Here is a 20,335-nt window from a genome sequence, read left to right as displayed (position 1 = left end):
GATCACCCATAGAAGTTCTTGCCCTAAATTGTCAAAACTGACTACAGGTTGAATCTCTCTACAAATGCTTTACAACGCCAATTTCCCCTGCCACTGACATCCTCATTTTCACAGCAAAAGCTATGAATGGGACACATCCAGTCCACTTAATTAGCTTCATTAAAATGGGTCCTACAATTGACTGACACTTTTTTTTGCTATTATACATATCTTGGATTCTGTTATTTCCATTCCAACTCATCTGATGAAGTGGGTCTTACCCACAAAAGCTCATGATGCTATGTATTTCTGTTAATCTCTAAGGTGCCACAGGACTATTCGTTTTTAAATATTTCAGAGTTATTAACAACCACCATTCCAGCGGTGTTCATAACTCTGTGATATTTGATTTGGCAATGTCAGGAACTTAGCTATAATGGGTGGAGGATGCCAAAGAAATTAATGAGATGGGGGGAGGAAGAGGGATAGTTAAGATAGGTTAAAGAAGCAGCTTTTAATGGGACCTTTTCCTTACTTCTTAGGATGTTCCCCTTAGACAACTGAAAATGTTTTATTTTTCATTGTGATGAAAAAGGGAGAAAGAGATAGGACAAAGAGAATGATACATATGTGTTGAGATACCAATATTATCACTTTCAGAGAACAGGGAATATTTCAGGGACTGCCAAGATGACAGCAAGAGAATGACAAAGATGGTCACAGAAGGGACTATTATGTAGGGTGATAGTAGACTGACTTATGTAGATGGGTGTCACTTTCCTCTACATCTGTCGTTATATATTTTGGATGGAATTCTGGCCCTCTTGGAGACAATGGCAAAACCACCAGTGACTTCAATTGGGCCAGGATTATATTCTTTATCTCTTCTGATTGAGCTAATGAAATTGTTCCATTAGCTTTTTTCACATATGCTGTGAGTTCTGTAACTGATGCTCGGCAGGCTAAGGAGTCAGGAGTTCTGAGTTCTTATAGATGAGAAAGACAGGAGAAAATAATGACAATATATCATACGACATATACCCTATATTTCTTACCGCAATATGTGATGGAGACAAAGGTGTTATTCCAGGGTCTCCTAAACTTTTAGCCGGGGATGAGTAAGCAGATGTGGAAACTACATCTGAAAGAAAACAAAAACTCTTCAACAACAAGAATATACAAAAATGTCTTTGCATCAGAACAAGCAGATGAGTATTAGAATAATTTACTTTCTCTACCAGTGTACAATTTGTTTTTTGTGACAATCCTACCATTAAAGCAGCCATAAAGAAGGTAAATTCACAAAATCAAGCTCTCTTATAAATTATGGTATATTATTTTGGTTTTTAAAACTATTACAAATATTGCTGATTCTTTTGAAGATTTTCTAGTTGACATGTTCCAAGTCAGGTGGAGTCTGTAATGATAAAAAGTCTCAGAGAGGTAGCCGTGTTAGGCTGCAACTGAAAAAAAGTAAAACACAACAAATGGTCCTGCAGCACCTTAGAGACTAACAAAAATGTGCCCATGAAAGCTCATGATACTGTCTACATTTTTATTAGTCTCTAAGGCTATGTCTACACTGCACGATTATTTCAGAATAAGCTATTCTAGAAGAAATACTCCAAAATAGCTTATTTTGAAATATGACGTTTACACTACAGGGAAGCCTGGAAATTAGTCCGAGGCAGGCTCCCCAAATGTGGCTGTGCTACCTCAAGTTTGAACCCCAGGAAGCCCTTGGGAGTAATTACTTTGAATGGCCTGGGAGAGGAGCACTTTCAAAATAGCAGCAGTGGAGTGTCCACACTACTGCTATTCCAAAACAGCTATTTCGGAAGAGGCGTTTTTCCTCATAGAATGAGGTTCACAAATGCTGAAATCAGCTGCCTGGTACTTTGAAATTATTTCAAAATAACGGGCTAGCTGTGTAGACACTTGCATAGTTATTTCAGAATAACAGGCATACACTTCTGCCAGCCGCTTATGGTTAAAATTTGAGAATTCCTGCAAACACAGCAAATGAATACAAGATGTAAGATCAAAAAGGCTAATTTCAATAGAAAAAAAGCAGTTTAAATCAATTTGATAAATCCATAGGCGCAAATTGCAGTTACTTTGTCATGAACATTTATTCTTAAAAACTCTTAATGTTCTGTTTATTCTCTTTAAACACTCCACAGTGAAACACATGGTACAGCTGTTGGTAGTGCTGCAGTAGTGATCCCAGCTGGGAGGCAGGAAAACACCATTAATGAATTATCCGGGAATTATTTGGTTTTGCATACATTTAAAATCTATTTTTATATGCTTTCATTTACCAAAATGTTTAAAATCAACTGCCCATGAGCCTCAGTCACAGAATGATCTTTTAGAACGTCTTTGTAACGACCTGATCTACAGATGTGTCAAGAAACCACAATACCAGTTAAAGTATGGGAAATGAACATGCTCAGGACTGCTGAAAAACCAGGCCGTTGGTCATTTTAAACCTGCAAAACCAAACCCACCACTGTATCTTAGACGTGACTGGTTAACCAGTAAGCATCACCCTTAATGGGCTAATGCTTACAGGTTATGATTAACTGGCGGGGGCTAAAGCAGCCCCCCGTCCACCTGGCTGTGGAGGGGGTAGAGGCGCTCCAGCCCAACTATGTGGGAGCAGCCCCCCCCACTTCCTCCCCAGTTTAATTGGTTAACCAGTTAAACAATGTTTAACTGGTCAGTTAAATGCAATTTTGCATCTCTACTATATTTGAGCATGTTTAAAAACACCCACAAACAAAAACAGATTAACAAATATCAGCTCCCAGTCTCCTATGACCACAACATGGATTCATCCCACCAACACCTCAGGTTTGCAAATACCTGAATAAATAGAGGAACTGAGCCTTGGATTTTACTGAACCAAGAGAAGGAGAGAATTCCAGAGCATGGAATCACCTTGGAGAACTCAGCTCAAACATAGCAAACTGAACTTTTAATCAAAACTTATTATTTATTGTGTAATTGCAGCATAAAAGGCCGGAGACAGCAGTTTCATCATGTCATTTACACATTTAATAAATAATTTGGTGACATTTCCCAATGCTACTGACAACTAATTTGCAATGATGAAGAAAACTTCAATATCTGAGTTATGGACTAACAAAGTGGCATTGATATTATCAGAGAGTTGCCATGTATGTGAATGAATGAATGAATGAATGAATGAATGAATGAATGAATGAAGTTTATGATGCTTGGGAGCCAGAAAGGTGTTTATAGAAAGAGGCTGTGGGAATCCAGTTTCTCACACTCCATTCATCTTTGGATTAATAGTGTTTTCATCATAAGTAAGGAAATGATTTACTAAACAGTGAATGATTAATTATATGTAGGCACTCTGTAGCACAAGATTTCATCTAGCAAAAGGACTCTCCTGAAATTTTTAAAGATCTATTGGGTGCATATTTTTACTTTTAATTTTTAATCTCATTCAGGCAGTCCCCGACTTCCTGTAGTCAGCCGCTGGTCAGTTTCAGCAGCGGCTGACTTGGGGGACACCTGGGGCAGAGCAGCTGGGGTGCTGCCGGGTTGGTCCAGTAGCACCGTTCCTCGGCGCTACTGGACCAATCCAGCAGCTCTACCCCAGGCGTCGGTGAGAAAAACCTGGTCTGCTGGGGGGAGGGGGGGGGCGCACTAGCTGCGCCCCTCCCCAGCAGACCAGGGAGACGCAGGCGGTGGGACTGCCGAGACATGCTGCGGTCCCACTGTCCACATCCTCCGCGGCTTTGCTCCGCGTCTCCCTGGTCTGCTGGGGGCGGGGGGGTCCCAGCAGACCAGGGAGACGCGGAGCAGCTTTTCTCGCCCCAGAGGACGCAGGCCGCGGGACCGCGGTGCGTCTGAGCGGTCCCGCCGCCCGCGTCCTCCAGGGCGAGAAAAGCCCCGTTCATAACTGCGGATCCAACATAAGTCGGATCCGTGTAAGTCGGGGACTGCCTGTATAAAGCCAGAACTTGGGGGAAAGTTTCAAAAAAACAAAACCTTATTCTAGATAGTGTCATGATATAGAGAATAACAGTCCTTTTAAAAAGAGGATATTTATCATAGAAAATGTTAAATTATAGACTGAGGTGAGCAATAAGTGGCCTGCAAGCTGTACCTGACTCATTAGGTTACTTTCTTTACCTGAGCAAGGTCAGTGGCTTCCCACAGGCTGGGCCACTACTTCCCACAGATCCCTGTGGTTGGGAACATCAAACTGTGGATAACAGAAGCTGCAAGCCGCCATACCTCTGGACACTCTGGTAAATAAACATCTTCTGGCCTGCCAGTGCTAACCCTGGCAAACCATATTTGGCCTGTGGGCCACTTATAGCCCACTCCTCTTATAGAACCAACCAAAACACACAGACACACAGTTCAAGTTCCAGCTTCATCTCCCTTGTTTATCAGGGACCAAAGTCCAAAGCAGACTGTGAAGTGCTTCAAAAGGATCTCACAAAACTGGGTGACTGGGCAACAAAATGGCAGATAATTCAATGTGGATAAACACAATAATTCATATTGGAAAATACAACCCCAACTGTATGTATAAATAATAGGAACTAAATTAGCGGTTACTACTCAAGAGAGAGATCTTGGAATTATTGTGGATAGTTCTCAACATCCACTCAATGTGCAGTGGGAGTAAAAAACAGCAAACAGAATGTTGGGAATCATTAAGAAAGCGAGAGAGACTAAAACAGAGAATATCTTATTGCCTATATATAAATCCACAATATGCCCACATCTTGAACACTGTGTGCAGATGTAGTCATTTCATCTGAAAAAAAAAAACACCTTAGCACTAAAAAAAGTTCAGAAAAGGGCAACAAAAAATGGTTAGGGGTATGGAGAGGTTACTATAGCAGGAGAAATTAAGACTGGGACTTTTCAGCTTGGAAAAGAGATGATTAAGGGTGATATGGCAGAGATCTATAAAATCATGTCTGGTGTAGAGAAAATAAATAAAGAAAAGTAACTTACTCCTTCCTATAACATAAGAACTAGGGGTCACCAAATGAAATTAATAGGCAGCAAATTTAAAACAAACAAAAGGAAGTACTTCTTCACACGATGCCCTGTAAACCTTTGGAACCCCTTCCCAGATTATGTTGTGAAAGCCAAGACTATAACAGAGTTCAAATAAGAGCTAGATACTAAATTCACGGAGGATAGGTCCATCAATGGCTGTTAGCCAGGATGGGAAGGGATGGTATCCCTCGCCTCTGTTTATCAAAAGTTGGGAATGGGCAACAAGGGAGGGATCACTTAATGATTACCAGTTCTTTTCTTTCCTCTGGGAGATCTGGCATTGTTCACTGTCAGAAGACAGAATACTGAGCTAGATGAACCTTTGTTCTGACCCAATATGGCTGTTGTCATGCTTTATGTTCTATCTCCAGCAGGTGCACCATCTTTAAAATAATATCCTTTATCAAGCTACATAACACAGACAACTAGTGGCTGAATGATATATGGTAAACAAATATTTAATCACTGATAGCTTGTAAATTGCTCACCTAAGGCAGTTGAAAGAGTTTGATCATAAGTACAGATTGAAATCTGGAATATTACAAGTCCCAGAAACAAACTATTAACGTTTAAAATAAAAAAGTAATTTAGTTAAATTGGTGCAACCTTCTTGCAGGGACTTTTTAAACTCAATTTTAAAGGGTGTCTAAAATCAATTGACCTTTATCAGCATTTGCCTCTCTCAAAATGAGTTAAGAACATCAACACAAGTGGTTTGCACTGATTTAGCTAAAACTATTTAGAAAATGATTTGACCATACCAGTGCAATTTCTGTGAGATTCCAGAAGCTTCAAAAAGTGATTTTGTTGAAGGATTTGGAAGCCATAGTTCCCAGAGAAACTCTACCTACAGATGCACATCTAATTTCCACAATTTGTTCCACACTGCTTCAAAATCTGGGTAAAACTTAGTAAAGCTACCAGAAATCAGTCAACACCAAAATGGGTATTGCTAAGGCCTTGCATGTTTGTGTATACGAAGTAAACCTGGCTATCTGAGACTGAGCTGTGCCTAGGTGTTTTCTTCATTGTCTTGCGTAAAGAGCAAAAGATACAACGGAAAGAAAGCAGCACTATAGAATCTCTCAGAATTGTAAATGGAAGTTTAATGCATACATGGAAGGAGAAGACTCAAACATCAATCAATAAATAAATAGTTTGTAGATCATAAAAATGAGAGCTCATAACCTAGAATATATCTTAGTGGATTTAAATCACCACATCCTTTTACCAAAATTCCCCAAGTACCTGAGTATATGTCATATGGGACCTTTAGTGGCTCAGAGATCTTTTTGTGGGGCCTTTGGGTCTACTCAGAAATGTGGTGGGTGTATTGAAAACTGTAAAAAATATAAGCTGTCACTTTAAATGCTGGTCCTGCTTAAAGGTTAGGGGGCTCTGTAGGGAACAATGAGATCTGCACCTAGCATACACAATCTTCAGAAGAGCCAGCTTACAGTAAGTTTGAATTAGTTGTGTTTCTCTGTTTTAGGGAGTAGCCTGGTTTTTTCTCTCTCCATTTTTGCAGCGTGTTCTGAATTCTAAGAAATAAGGTAATGTTCAATTAAAGCTTTCAGCAAGACAATTTTATGTTTTCATATAATTTCTTTGCATGTTTGCTGTGAACATGACAAGAGGAAAGTATTTTGCCCCGGCACTGAAGCCCAATTTTTAATATTCATATTTATATCTTTAGAGGCATAATACATATAAAAAGAAACTTGCCTTTACTTTGGGTATCTACCTTCAGAGCCTCAGCTGACTGCAACAGTGACAGAATAACTTGCAAGTCAGTTATCAAACGAAACCAACATCTTAATCTCTACCTGGAAAATAAGAGGCAGCCAATGTGTATTGCAGAGCACTAGTATTGTGTGTCCCTTGAGAGAGAAACCACAAGGTAAGTGGTGGACCATTCTGTACAAGCATCAGTTTCAGACTTGACTTAAGGTGCTGACCAATGCAGTTTAATCTTGAGGTGACCAAGGTACAAATTACAACTGTAAAGTCCATATCTGAAAGAAACTCTCACAATCTCTTGGCCAGATAAAGATGAAACATAGTCACTGATGTAGCTTGATCCTGACTCAAAGATGGCTTTGGAATTCAGACAGGACAAAACCCTCTGCCAAGTCAGCAGCGGGATCAGTATATAAGAGAGATGTGTCCATGGCAGTACTGAAGATGAACAGCCACATCCTTCATAAGCTGTTGCCCATGAATTGCTTTTCCCTCTCACATACACATCAGGTTCCAATAATTTGATCAAAAAGTGAGTGACACATGGATCACTATGATCAGATCTTCATATGGGAGTTACAGGTAGATTTGCCTACCAAGCTGTACACAGGAGAAGGCTTTTTTCCCCACGAGTAATACCTCATCCTCTAGGCTTAATGGGGAGCTGGACATGATTCTTTGATTTCTTTGACAAAGGGCAGGACATACAGGGAAGAAGAGTCATAGCTAGCTATTTCCCTTTTTACCAGCATCACCTCAGTTTGAACCAGCTGTTATTCTAGGAACTGATCTCCTGTAGGCATTCTGATATCTGTGGAAAGTGAAATACAGAACTTGGTGCAAATAATACAGAACTGTCCAGGAAACCTGTGGCCTCCGTCCACCTCTTCAAATCACCTTTTCAAGTATCTAAAACGGTGTTATAAGGAGGAGGAAGAAAAAATGTTCTCCTTGGCTTCTGAGAATAGGACAAGAAGCAATGGGCTTAAATTGCAACAAGGGAGGTTTAGGTTGGACATCAGGAAAAACTTCTTATCAGGGTGGTTAGACACTAGAATAAATTGCCCAGGGAGGATGGAATCTTCATCACTGAAGATATTTAAGAGCAGGTTAGACAGGCACCTGTCAGGGATGGTCTAGACAGTGCTTCATCCTGCAGTGAGGGCAGGAGATGGGACTCGATGACCTCTCGAGGTCCCTTCCAGTTCTATGATTCTATGAAATGGTCTCATATGGATATTGACAAGAGAGAGAGGATGGATCCCTGAAGGATTCTGAAGGTGAAGGATTTTTTAAATGAGAAGGATCTCTTACTCTCTGGGACCTGTTGGAGAGGATTAACATGAGCTATTTCAATAATAGGCCATCTACTTCAGCTGGATCATGCGGATGGGTCAGTAGCAACTTGTGGAGTTGAAAGTGGCAGAGGTTAAATAGTACAGTAGTACTCTTTCTACTACAAGTTTTATTATTTGTAATGATTGATTCCAAAAGAACTAGTCACCACAAGCACAGTCATAGTCTCGTTGTCTCTTAAACTGTATCCAATGACAACTACATAAGAAAAAAAATATTGCTCTAAGAGGAAATGAGAAAAGCTAAGAATTTCAGAATTAACCATCTCTTGTATCTGAGTTCTACAGTATTTTCCTTAACTTCCTGAGTATTAGAGTATTGTGCTTGCCTTTAGGAAAAGCCCCCTGAAATATAAAAGGTTCTATAGAAACTATTTGAATAGTGTACAGAATGTAATGGAAAATAATATCCTTTCTACTGTATTTTTAACCATCCTATAGAATTTGACAATGGTAATTTTCTAGAGAACAGTTTTTGATTAAACTATAAAATAATTCAAACAAAAATTAAATATATAAATACAATGCTAGAGGTAAGCTAACATTATCCCATGTATTCCACAGGACTCTCTATCAAAGCAGATTTTAGAGGACCCATAACTGTATCACTCTGCTTCTTTGACATCTGTCAATCTTGTAGTGTTCTATAAATGAAACTCTATATAGATGACTATCATTTCAGTATGATGGGATTCAATTTAAGTTAATCTCTGAATTATTTAGGAATTTTCCCCTCCATGATTCAAGGCAGTAAGCTTGTAAATGCTGTCAGAAAAATGACTGATAACTTTATACTCATAAATAATGGCAATTAAGCTAATGCTAAGTATAAATTATTTTAACTGCGTGCACAGATTCTTTCCTCCTTTATTAGATTCAATTTCTTCTTGTTTTCTCATTTTATCTTTTTTTAAATTCATGAGGCACTAGTGGCAGATTTTCTGCTTGACATATCAGAGAAATTGCTCATTTCAACAGCAAAGTAGCATGCCATAACAGTGCATTCAATCCCAGCAGGAAATTCCCCACAACCTCAAATTTAGACAACAGATAAGCTGAAGTTTTTGCAAGTGCATAAAGGCTTCTAAATAAGTATTTCTCCAAACGTAAGCAGCAACTCAGCTGGTGGGACATGTTGCTAACTAGCACAATGTATTACAATCAGAACAAGTTTAGGAACATGATTGAACGTGCTTCATGTCACCAGCTAACAGAGATATGAAGAAACAAGTTAAAAACATGAATAAATGTTGCATTTTTATTAGATGCTGACTAAGGATGTTAAATTGTGGTTATCTGGCTAATCGTGTAGTTGATACAAATGGTATCGATTGTACACAATTAGTTGATAAGGAACACTCTGCAGAGCTTCAGGGGAGTAGCTCCTAGAACTGGCTCGCCCCAGAACTGAGCAGTCCTGGCTCGTGCCAGCTCCGGGTGCCACCTGTGCTGTGGCTCTGCATTTTAAAAGTAGTAAGAGCTCCTGGGCTCATACTACATTTAAAATGCAGAGGCGCAGCATCCTCGACCAGCAGGAGCCAGGACTGCTCGGTCCCAGCTAGTGCTGAATCTAGCAACCCTATTTGCAGCAGGCAGTCCTGTCCACTGCAAACAATACTTCCTAATAGCTAGAGATGTTCACCATAAATGCATAAAAGCTGCTCTGTCACCAGTTTCTCCCACATGCATCCCCATTCAATCTCAATGTATTTTTCACCTGACTGGTGTGAAGTACCATCCAAAGAATCTTAAAGAAATTTTATTTCATTATGCTATAGACTGAGGTTGCTTGTATTCTTTTCTTGCTCAAACCCCATTCATCTGGGGTAATTTGCCTTGGTCCTTTCACTAGAGTGTCATATATGGAAGTTTTTTTTCTTAGGAGAGTTGTATAGAAACATTTATATAAATTAGTTAATATTTTTGTTTCCTAATTGACCATATGCCATAACTTCTATTAAGAGTTGACTTATTTTATACAGAAAATTGTCTAGAAAGATGAGATACATAATGCCTGACTTTAAATACTGATACCAGGGGAGAGAGGGCCAGTTACAGTAGCTTTTCCTTTCTAAATAAATTAGAAAACTTCCTCTAGTGAACAGCTAGCTATCCAGATGTATTTCAAGTATATTTGATCTTTGATGCTCTTTAGTTCATGATTTGATTTAAGATCTGGATTATTTACAAGGGTACAGGTTGAACCTCTCTAGTCCAGTGTTTCTGAACGTGTTCCGCAAAATCACTTTGAGAAACACATTAACTGGCCATCTCGGGTTGTTTATTTACTGGTGCCAGAGCCACGTAACCTCGCGACTCCCATTGGCTCCATTTCACTCTCTGCAGCCAAGCAGAGCAATGCGAAGTGGTAGCCCAGCCCATGCTGCTTCTTGCGGCTCCCCTTGGCTGCAAAGAGCAAAATGGAGCCAATGGGAGCCGCGAGGCTCCATGGGCGCGGTGCAGGTAAATAAACAACCCGGGGCGGCCAGTTAATGTGTTTCTCAAAGTGTTCTCGCAGAACACTTTCAGAAACACTGCTCTAGTCCACCACCCTCGGAACCTGACTGGTGCTGAACTAGAGAATTTGCCAAACCATGGGAAATCAATATTGTCTAGCAGCATTACTAACACTTACACAGTTTACTGGGCTCTTATAAGATATTTAAGGGTAAATTAGAGCTAAATAACAGCATGAGAGCCATGACTGGAAGCTGTAAACAAACTTTATAAGACCACAGGAAACTTGGACATGCATATGATAAATGGACATGAGGCTAACTAAAACCATGCCAGAGCATGGATGTTGCCGAACTAGAAATGTTGCAGGACTATCACTGGTGAGGAAAAAGAACTAAACACTATTTCTGTCAAAAATATATAAAGTAGCCTTTGCTAAAGGAGATATGTAAATTTCTGGGTGACATGATTTTTTTATTAATCTGTGTTAGTCTAGCAATGTTTACAGTGCTGCAATTTTCTTGTTCAATAAAGGCCCAGTGTTTAGTTGGGTTAAAGCACTCCAATCTGCTACTGCATCGATCTGGCTGGTTTGACAATACTATAGAATGTTTGGAACAGCTACTCTACTCTTTTTAATACATTTGTATAATGTATCTGCACTCACTCTTGTTTTTTTTCTTATTCCATATAAACGTTAATAGTGTCCTCTGTATTCCCACTAGGCTTTTATCAAGGATAAACACTGAAAGATTTATAAACAATTATTATTATTAGCATTGCTTTAGGGCCTACAGGCCTCATTATGAGAGGTTCTGTACAAGCATATACTGAGAGACTATCTTTGCCCTGAAATTTTATAATCTAAATAGATTTCATGAAGACTGAAGAGATTTTAAAGACTGAAGGGATCATTATGGTAATCTCGTCTGACTTCCCTCATAAAACAGGCCATATAATTTGACCCAATAGCTTGCTGCATGAAACTCATAACTTCTGGTTGAGCTAAAGTACTTTTTTAGAAAGACAGACTATCTTATTCAAAAACTTCAGGTGATGGAGATAAACTGTTCCAGCAAATAGATAGATATAAAAAGACAGTAAGATAAAAAAATGGGAGTAGAAACAGAAGCCTAGAGAGTTCAAATGACTTGCACAATATCAAACAGTAGTCAGTGAAAATGCCAAGAACAGAACTTAGGTTGTTCCAAACTTCCAAGTTCAGCATTCAATCCTATGCTATGGTGGGCAACCTGCAGCCCATCAGTGTTCTATTCGTGGCTGCAAAATGTTGTTTTCTGTCGCCCATGCACAGCGTGGCCAGATTCCACAGGTTTCTGTCCGTGTCATTTTTTTACATGGGCACCAGCTCCCACCTCTCCTCACTTGCTGCCTCTGCTACAGAGGCAGTGAGGGGAAGGGGGGAAGAAGACATGTGTAGTCATTTGAATTAACCGATAAGCCCAGGCTTAAAGGTTAATCATTTAACCCATTATATTCTAACATCCCTAGGTCTCACAGTACAGTAAATCCAAAATGCACTTCAAAACTCTTCACACACATTTTAACATTAAAGAGAATTTTTCTGAAAGCAAAGGCTGGTGGTCTGCATATTTCATATTGTCAGTGATGTTTGCACAACAGGAAATGCAGGATTTATTACATGACTGTTTGAGAAGCAACACAGCTGGCAGAAACTGTACTGAGGCAGATAGCTTTATTTGGTTACACTGAAGTAAAGTATTGCTGGCATACTACCTCTCTACTTAGGTACAAGACTGAAAAGAAAAATATCAGAGATCCCCAAAGTGTCACAGAAACCTGATAGACTATGATGTCTGGATGGCTTTAATGTTTTCAAAGGGAAAAAAAAAGAAACAAAAAGAAACAGAAATAGAAAAATTAAAAAATACTTATTTTAAAACATTCAATATATACATGGAAAGAACCCCATACCAACATAAAAAATAAATATCTCCTGCTCCCAGTGCAGTCAACAAGAGTATTGCTATTACCTCCAATGAAAGTAGGGTAAGATACTTTATTTTAAACATCAGCTGATTTACCAGCTTATTTCTTGAAGAGTGAAATATCCTTCATTTCCAAGTCTAGGTTTTCTATTACCTGTTCATAATAATCAATCAGGCAGAATGCTGCAATGTAATCTCACTGATAGCATTCAGAACTCAGTAATAGTTTGATAAAGGCAAAGATATCTGCACTGCCACAGCTGAAGCAAACATCTACAAATAAAATTTGTCCAAGCAGAACTAATGTATTTTCTGGTTTCTTATAGCTACTCTGTTTCAAATCACTTTTCTGAGTCAACCAGAGAGCCATATCTGTGTTCCTTCATCAAGGATTCTCAAGATTTCTTCAGTTCTACACTGTCATTACCAAAAAGAACTCTGGATTAGTACAACCTCTTTTAATTGCTATGGGCGATAGCCCTCTGCAGACAGCTACCAATCAGAGTTTAAGTGGGCCACTGAGTTTGTCTTGGCCTGCTGCTCGGTAGTGAACTGCACTGTCTCCAAGATCTTGTCTTCTTGGAGGAAAACAGAATTCAGTCCAGTTACACCAGGGATGAGCAATAATTTTTGATGAGGGTGCACTCCAAAATTTTGGTAAGTAGTGAAGGGCCACACTCTTCCATGATATTAATGGAGGAAATTCAGGGTCTGGATAGGGTTGCCAGATGGTTTAACCAAAATTCCGAACACTCTCCCTCCCCCACCAAAAAAACACTGTTGAGGAAAAAAAAGTGTGTGTATGTGCTCACCTACTTGGTGAGCAGAAGTGATTGCTAGCAAGAAGGTAAGATTTATGGTGAGTGATGCCAAGTCACAGGTCGCCAACGGTTCGAATGGGGGGTAGGTACGAGTATCAAGAATTAGCCCGAGTTCCCATACAGGTGTGGGTTCTCTCCTTGGAGGATATGTAGGTCTTTTAAAAAGCGCTTGACCATGGATGGGCAAATATGCAATAACCATCTATCGACTGTCTGGAGGCAGAAATTGCTGCCAGATGCACTCTTATTGATGATAATGCCACGATGCAGGAGGTAATTAAGGATGTGATGGATAGGACAGTCCAGTGAGTCCAGGCCTTTATAAGTACATCATGAGTAGAAGCGCCGCCATTTATGCAGGTAAGACGTTTGTGTGGAATCGTGTCTACTGTGTATATGTTGTATCTCCTGGGAATAAATTAGTTCTGCATGTTGTAACCGGCTATGAGCCATGCTGTGAGGTGTAGGAGATCGATTTGTAGATGTACCTTTGCTAGCATTCCTTGTGTCAGAAGGTCGGAGCGCTCTGGGAGATGATACAGAGGACACAAAGACATTTGAACGAGTATCGTAAACCACGACTGTCTGGGCCAAAATGGGGCTATCAGAATGACTGAGGCTTTGTCTGTTAAGATCTTTTCCAGCACCTTTGGGAGAAGGGGAATGGGACGAAAGGCATAAAGCTCGTGGCTCCAATCCAACAGCAATGCATCTCCAAGGGACTTCGGTCTGATTCTCGCTCTGGAGCAGTATTTGGGACATTTGGCATTGTGGTGCATTGTGAATAAGTCTATAGTGGTGCACCCCCACCGTTGGAAGATATGCCTCACTATATCTTGGTTGAGTGGCCATTAATGTTGTGGAAAAAACAGTCTGCTGAGAGTATCAGCAATCATCTTATCCCTGCCAGGGAGGTATGATCTCATGGTGAATGCACCAGTTCCATAGTTTCATCACCTCTGTGCATAGAGTTTTGGATCGCGCTCCAGCTTGACAGTTGATATAGTAAACTGTAGTTATGTTGTCGGTCAAGACTTGAATAGCGCGACCGTGAATGATGGCTGTGAATCATTTGCATGTGTTGAATACTGCCCTTAGTTCCAATAAATTTATGTGTTGGGAGAGATTCTTGTAGACTCCATTTGCTTTGAGCGTGGGATTCCCTGCAATGGGCTCCCCATCCGAGGACGGAAGTGTCTGCAGTAACTTGTACTGTAGGCTGTGGTCGGTGAAAGGGAACACCCTTGAGCATATTGTCAGGGAATGCCCACCACGCCAGGGAGTCTTTTACTGTTATAGGCACTGACACTTTTCAGCGTATGTCATGATTGCCTGGGCGATAGATGGAAGCTACCCAATGTTGAAGGCACCTGAGATGTAATCTTGCATGTTGGACTACGTAAGTGGTCACTGCCATGTGCCCCATGAGCGGCAAGCAGGTGAGTATGGATACCTTTGGGCTGATAGGAACAGTTTGAACGAGGCTCTGTATGGTATGGAATCTGGTTAGTGGGAGATAAGCTCTGGCCATTGTAAAATCTAACCGAGCCCCAATGAATTCAAGGGACTTCTGAGGTGTAAGAGACAACTTTGGGAAGTTGATCATGAGCTCAAGGGTCTCGAGTAGCGTTCTTGTAATGTTTGTGGCACGTATTGCCTGTTCGAGGGAGTGCACCTTGATCAGGCAGTCATCTAGATACGGAAATATCATGATGCTGTGTCTGCATAGATGTCCTGCCACTACTGAAAGAGTCTTCAAAAAGACTCTGGGCACTGATGATAGGCCAAATGGGAGGACCTTGTACTGGAAGTGGTCCGTACTACAAGAAATCTCAGGAAACGTCTGTGCGCTGGGTGTATTGTCACATGAAAATACGTGTCTTGTAAGTCAAGGGATGTAAACCAATCCCCATTGTCGAGTGCTGGGATAATGGAAGCTAGTGTCACCATCTTGAATCTGTTTGTCGAAGATATCGGTTGAGTCTTTGGAGGTCCAGGATAGGTCTCCATCCCCCTGATTTTTTCTCTGTTAGGAAATAACGAAAATAGAACCCCTTGCCGTGAAATTGGTGTGATACTCTCTCCACAGCGCCGATATGTATTAATCACAGGACCGCTTGCATTAGGAGGGCCTCGTTAGATGGGACCCTGAAGAGGGACGGGGAAAGAGGGGAGTTTGGGGGGAAAGAAAGGAAAGGAATTGTATAGCCTGATGTCACTAGCTCCAGGAACCAATGGTCGGTGGTGATGGCGAGCCACCTGTGTTGGTAAAGTCGTAGTCTGTGATGAAATAGATTCCTCAACAGTGGGTGGTGGGGGAAATGGTCTGCAGTCCCTCGACGATCCTGTAAAACTGGCTGCCGGTTGTTCTGGGAATTGGTTGATCTGTTGGTCTGAGGGAATCGTTTTTGTTGTCTTGGTTTCCCCCGTTGTTGAGGTTTGTATTGTCTAAATCTCAGTGTGGCATAAGAGAAGGGTCTCTGTCTGGTATATGGGGTGTATCGTTTTCTGTGGCATGGTGGTGTGTACAACCTGAGGGTCCTGAGCGTTGTTCTTGTGTCTTTCCCGGAATGCAGTACTTGATCTGTCTTTTCCGCGAACAAGCTCTGTCTGTCGAAAGGCAGATCCTCTATTTCGGTCTGTAATTCCTTGGGGACCGCAGCCATATGGAGCCATGATGATCTGTGCATCACTACAGTAGCAGCTGTAGTACATGCTGCTGCATCTGCTATTTCTAGGGCAATTTGTAACACCACTCTAGACGATATATAGCCTTCTTGTACTATGGAATTTAATAGTTGTTGTTTGTCCTCAGGAGGGTGTTCAATAAGCGTTACCAATTTCGTATAATTATCGAAATTCTGGTTGGACAAAAGAGCTGCGTAATTTGCTATCCTGAGGGTTAATGTTGCGGAGGTATAAACCTTCCTTCCAAACAGGTCCAGTCGTTTCCCTTCTTTGTCGGACACTGGATTCTTGTATTGGGGCGCTTTTGCTCTATGTTGGGCGGCATCCACAACTAGCGAGTTGGGTTGAGGATGCGTGAAAAGAAACTCCATGCCTTTCAATGGCACGAAGTACTTCTTATCTGCCCTCTTATTTGTTGGTTGAGAGAAGGCTGGAATCTGCCATATCTCACTGGCAATCTTGAGGATTGTGTCATCTAGCAGTAAAGCCATCTTGGATTTTTGCAATGGCTGAAGGTTTTTCAATTGCCAGTGTTGTTTTTGCTGCACTTGGAGGAGTTGTACCTCTTGTGACTCGGCAACTCGTTTAAAGAACTTGTGAAACTGCCGGATGTCATCTGTTGGTGATGAGTCTCCCGGAAAAACTGCATCATCCGGCGAAGAGGAGGACTGGTCCGTGGGTAACTCTGCATTCGATTGCTGTTGTTCGATTGCCTGAGTCTCCTGTGGTGCAGATTGGCGAGCTGGTAACAGTGTATCTCTTGATGGGGTAGGAGGTCGTGTAGGCGCCTCTGAGGGTGTGCGCAGCCTGCTATGAGAATGTTGGCCATCATGGTGATTAGGCGATCTGGAGCGTGAATGTTCTGTGAAATAGTGATGTCGCCTGTGGTACACAAACAATGTCTGTGTTTGTAATGGTGTCTTAGAGAATAGTAGGGAGAGTATGTTCTCCTGGCTGAATGGTAGTGGCTGGAGCATGGAGATCTGGTTGATGATCTCAGTGAACAAGATCTGCTCCTTGAATGAGATAGGTATCGGGATCTCCTGTAGTGCCGATAAGACAAGGCGACTATTGGCGTGAGTAGCTGTGATGTTGCTCAACTGGTCTGGAGCAAATATCTTGATCTGAATGCAGCGAGAGGAGAGGAGATGGAGATTGAGGCTGTGGGGAGAAAGCTGCCAGAGCCGGGCTAGGAGATGGTGTTATCATTCTCCTAGACCTGTGCCTAGCCTTCTGAGGTATCGGAGAAGATTTCCGGAGCTGCAAGGCTACGTCTTGTCTCAGTGCCGCTGGTAGTGTTTGTGCTGGAGCCATTGTTTGGAATGCTGGTGCAGCGGCAGGGGACACTGGTGCCGCAGGACTCAGTGCCGATCTACCAGGTGATGACGGCGGGCTTGGTGCCGCTGCTGGTGTCGAAGGGCTCGGTGCTGCAGTTTGCAGTGCCAGATGAATTGGTGCTGCGATAGGCGGTGCCATTGTTAGGGCTTGTCTTCTTGGTGCCGGTGCTGAGTCAGCCCTGGGCACTGATGAAATAGCTGGTGACGCTTCTTTAGAAAGCGCCGGACTTGGCGCCGATGTACTTCGGCTCGAGAGACGCTTTTCCATATGGTGAACAGGGGCTGTTCCTGATATGCCGGGCTTATCTCCCACACACAGTCTCTTGGATGATGAGTGGCAGGGAGAGGAAGGCTTTCTTTTGGTCGTGGGTGGGTCACTGTGTCTCACCCGGTCTGTTGATCCCGGTCTGGGAGTACTTGTCTGCAGAGGCTGCAGGGCCTTATTGAAGAGCAGCATTTTTAGCTGCATTTTGCTATCTCTTCTGGCCAGTGCCATGAGTTCAGTGTAATGTGGGCATTTTTGAGGGATGTGCCCCTCGCCCAAGCACTTAATGCAACTCACGTGTCTGGCAGACGTGGGCATTGGGTCTCGGAACTCCACACACTTTTTAAAACCCGGAGATCCTGGCATCGTTGATGTTGTTACGGAGAATATATATATTAAATTATTACACACATAGATTTTTTTTTGTTTGTTTTAACAAACTATAACAAAGTATACTTAAGAACTAGACTAAACTATGACTACAGCTATCTATATAACTAATTCTAATATAACTTTTTCCTCAGGTCTGAGGAGATGCAGTTCACTCCGCCTGTGACCATGGATGGTTAGGAGGAACTGGTAGGAACTGGACTATGCACACGCTCAGAAATGGTGCAAAAGGCACACGATGCCTGCTGTGCATGCGTGGTCCAGCTGGACTATGGCTGACAACTCACTGACCTGCAGTGCCAGGATGAACCTGACACCTGAAGTGGAGCACTCATGGGGGTTGCTACTCGAAGAAGAATCAGAAAATACGGAACATTTTAGGTGTCCAGTATTTTCTGATTTTTTTTTACTGGACAGGAGGTGAAAATACCGGTCTGTCCGGGTCAATAACAGACACCTGGCAACCCAAGGTCTGAGATGGAGGATGGGTGCAGAAGGGAACTTGAGTTAGGGGACTGGGGTACAGGAGAAGGTGTGGAGTCTGACTAAGTTTGGGTGAATGAGAGGGTTGTAACTAGGAAAGGGGATTGGGATGCAGCTGGAGATGTGGGGTTAGGGAGGAGATATAGGTGGTGCAGAAGGGGGTCCAGAGAGTTTGGGAGGGAGTTGTGACCTGAGGCAGGGGGAGAAGGGATAGGGGACTAGGGTGCAGCAGAGGATGCAAGATTGGGGAGAAGGTACGGATGGAGGAAAGAATTCTGGTGGAGGGATGTAGGAGGGTGTGCAGGTTCTGGGAGGGAGTTGTGACCTTGAATGGGGGGGGGGGGGAGCAAGAAGGCGTGCATAGGGTTTGGGTGATAACCTGGAGCAGGAGGGGATGGTGACCTGGAACAGGGAGTTGGAATACGGGAGGAGGTTGGGTGTCAGATGCAGGGTCTGGCTCGGAGGTGCTTAGGTGCTTACCTAGGTGGCTCCTAGTCAACAACCCAGTGGGACCCTCAGATGGGCTCTATGCCTGATGTAGCCACAGGCTTCTCAAAGCGGCCAGCTAATGGGGCCGTGTGCTTCTTTGTGCCACGCTCCCTGGGAACAGCAGACTTCACATGCTGCTTTCTCTAGCACAATCATCTCAGCTCTCATTGCCAGCAAGGGGCAGGTGGTGCGTAGAGGCACATGGCTGCAGCAGCTGGCCACTTTGAGCAGCCTGGGTCTGTGGCAAGTAGGAAGCCTGCCTGAGGTTCCCGGTGGGCTGTGGGCCAAATCCAAAGCCGTGGCAGGCCAGATCTGGCCCGTGAACCCTATTTTGCCTGCACCTGGTTTAAAGGTTAGGTATAGAAAATATATATAATGTGAATAAACAGGAAACCATTTGGGATATTTTGTTTACTATCTTTTGTTGATCAGTTATTTGCTCAGCTTTCACCATGATTGTTAAGATTCACACAAAAGTTTTTGTTATTCACTAAACAAGACGACTTCAGTGACATTTGTTTTTTAACAGTGTATTATATTAGGGGAAAAATGCCTTTCACAATGTTTGGGTATCCCAAAGATGCTCTTGACTACAAACAAAAGCAAAAAAATTCTAGGAAAATGATAGAACAGACTAATATGAAAATGTCTGATTGTGAAAAGCAGGATGTAAATAAATAACAGAAGGTCACATGGTAATGAATGTTCTCAGTAAAGCCCTTGATATTCTACAAGGCTAAACGTCCTACATTTGCTCACAGATGTGGAAATAAAAGAACGTGGGCAATTGCAGAACCACACTGATGATATCAAATTTCAAAATACATTGGCAGAGCCAACAGTGAGCTACAGACTAGGATTCATGAATTAGTATCTGATAGGGATGTGAAAGTGTAACTATGTAATGTAAAACTCCAGTGGTCCGGCATCCAATGGTCCGGCACCATCTGGAACCCGGAAGTGCTCTGGGCAGCCGGACAATACGAGCTGCTCTGTCCTCGGCTTCCCTGAGTCAGCCGCTGGTCAGTTTCAGCAGCGGCTGACTTGGGGACGCTTGGGGCAGAGCAGCTGGGGTGCTGCCTGGTTGGTCCCATAGCGCCGCCCCTTGGCGCTGTGGGACCAACCTGGCAGCACCCCAGCTGCTCTGCCCCAGACGTCCCCAAGTCAGCTGCTGATGAAACTGACTAACGGCTGACGCCGGGAAGCCCAGGGCAGAGCAGCTGGAGTGCTGCTGGGTTGGTCCTGCAGCGCCAAGGGGCGCACCCCCCCGACTCCACCCCAGACCCCTCATCACCCCCCCTTC

General features: G+C 42.6%; 1 protein-coding gene across 6 annotated transcripts in view; it reads right to left on the bottom strand.

The window, feature by feature from the left end:
• The window catches only part of HSPA12A (heat shock protein family A (Hsp70) member 12A), a 226,664-nt gene that overhangs the window by 83,172 nt on the left and 123,157 nt on the right, over positions 1 to 20,335 (bottom strand). For all 6 annotated transcript variants that reach the window (XM_075935387.1, XM_075935391.1, XM_075935386.1 and 3 more), the window contains one exon: positions 1,035 to 1,120. In XM_075935387.1, coding sequence (XP_075791502.1) covers positions 1,035 to 1,120 — 86 coding nt within the window. The remainder of the gene's footprint in view (positions 1 to 1,034; positions 1,121 to 20,335) is intronic.

Source organism: Pelodiscus sinensis, chromosome 8 (genome assembly GCF_049634645.1).
Source record: "Pelodiscus sinensis isolate JC-2024 chromosome 8, ASM4963464v1, whole genome shotgun sequence".
In the NCBI taxonomy this organism is placed as follows: domain Eukaryota; kingdom Metazoa; phylum Chordata; order Testudines; family Trionychidae; genus Pelodiscus; species Pelodiscus sinensis.
The sequence above is the reverse complement of the archived record's forward strand: the minus strand, read 5'-3'. Positions and strand labels throughout refer to the sequence as shown.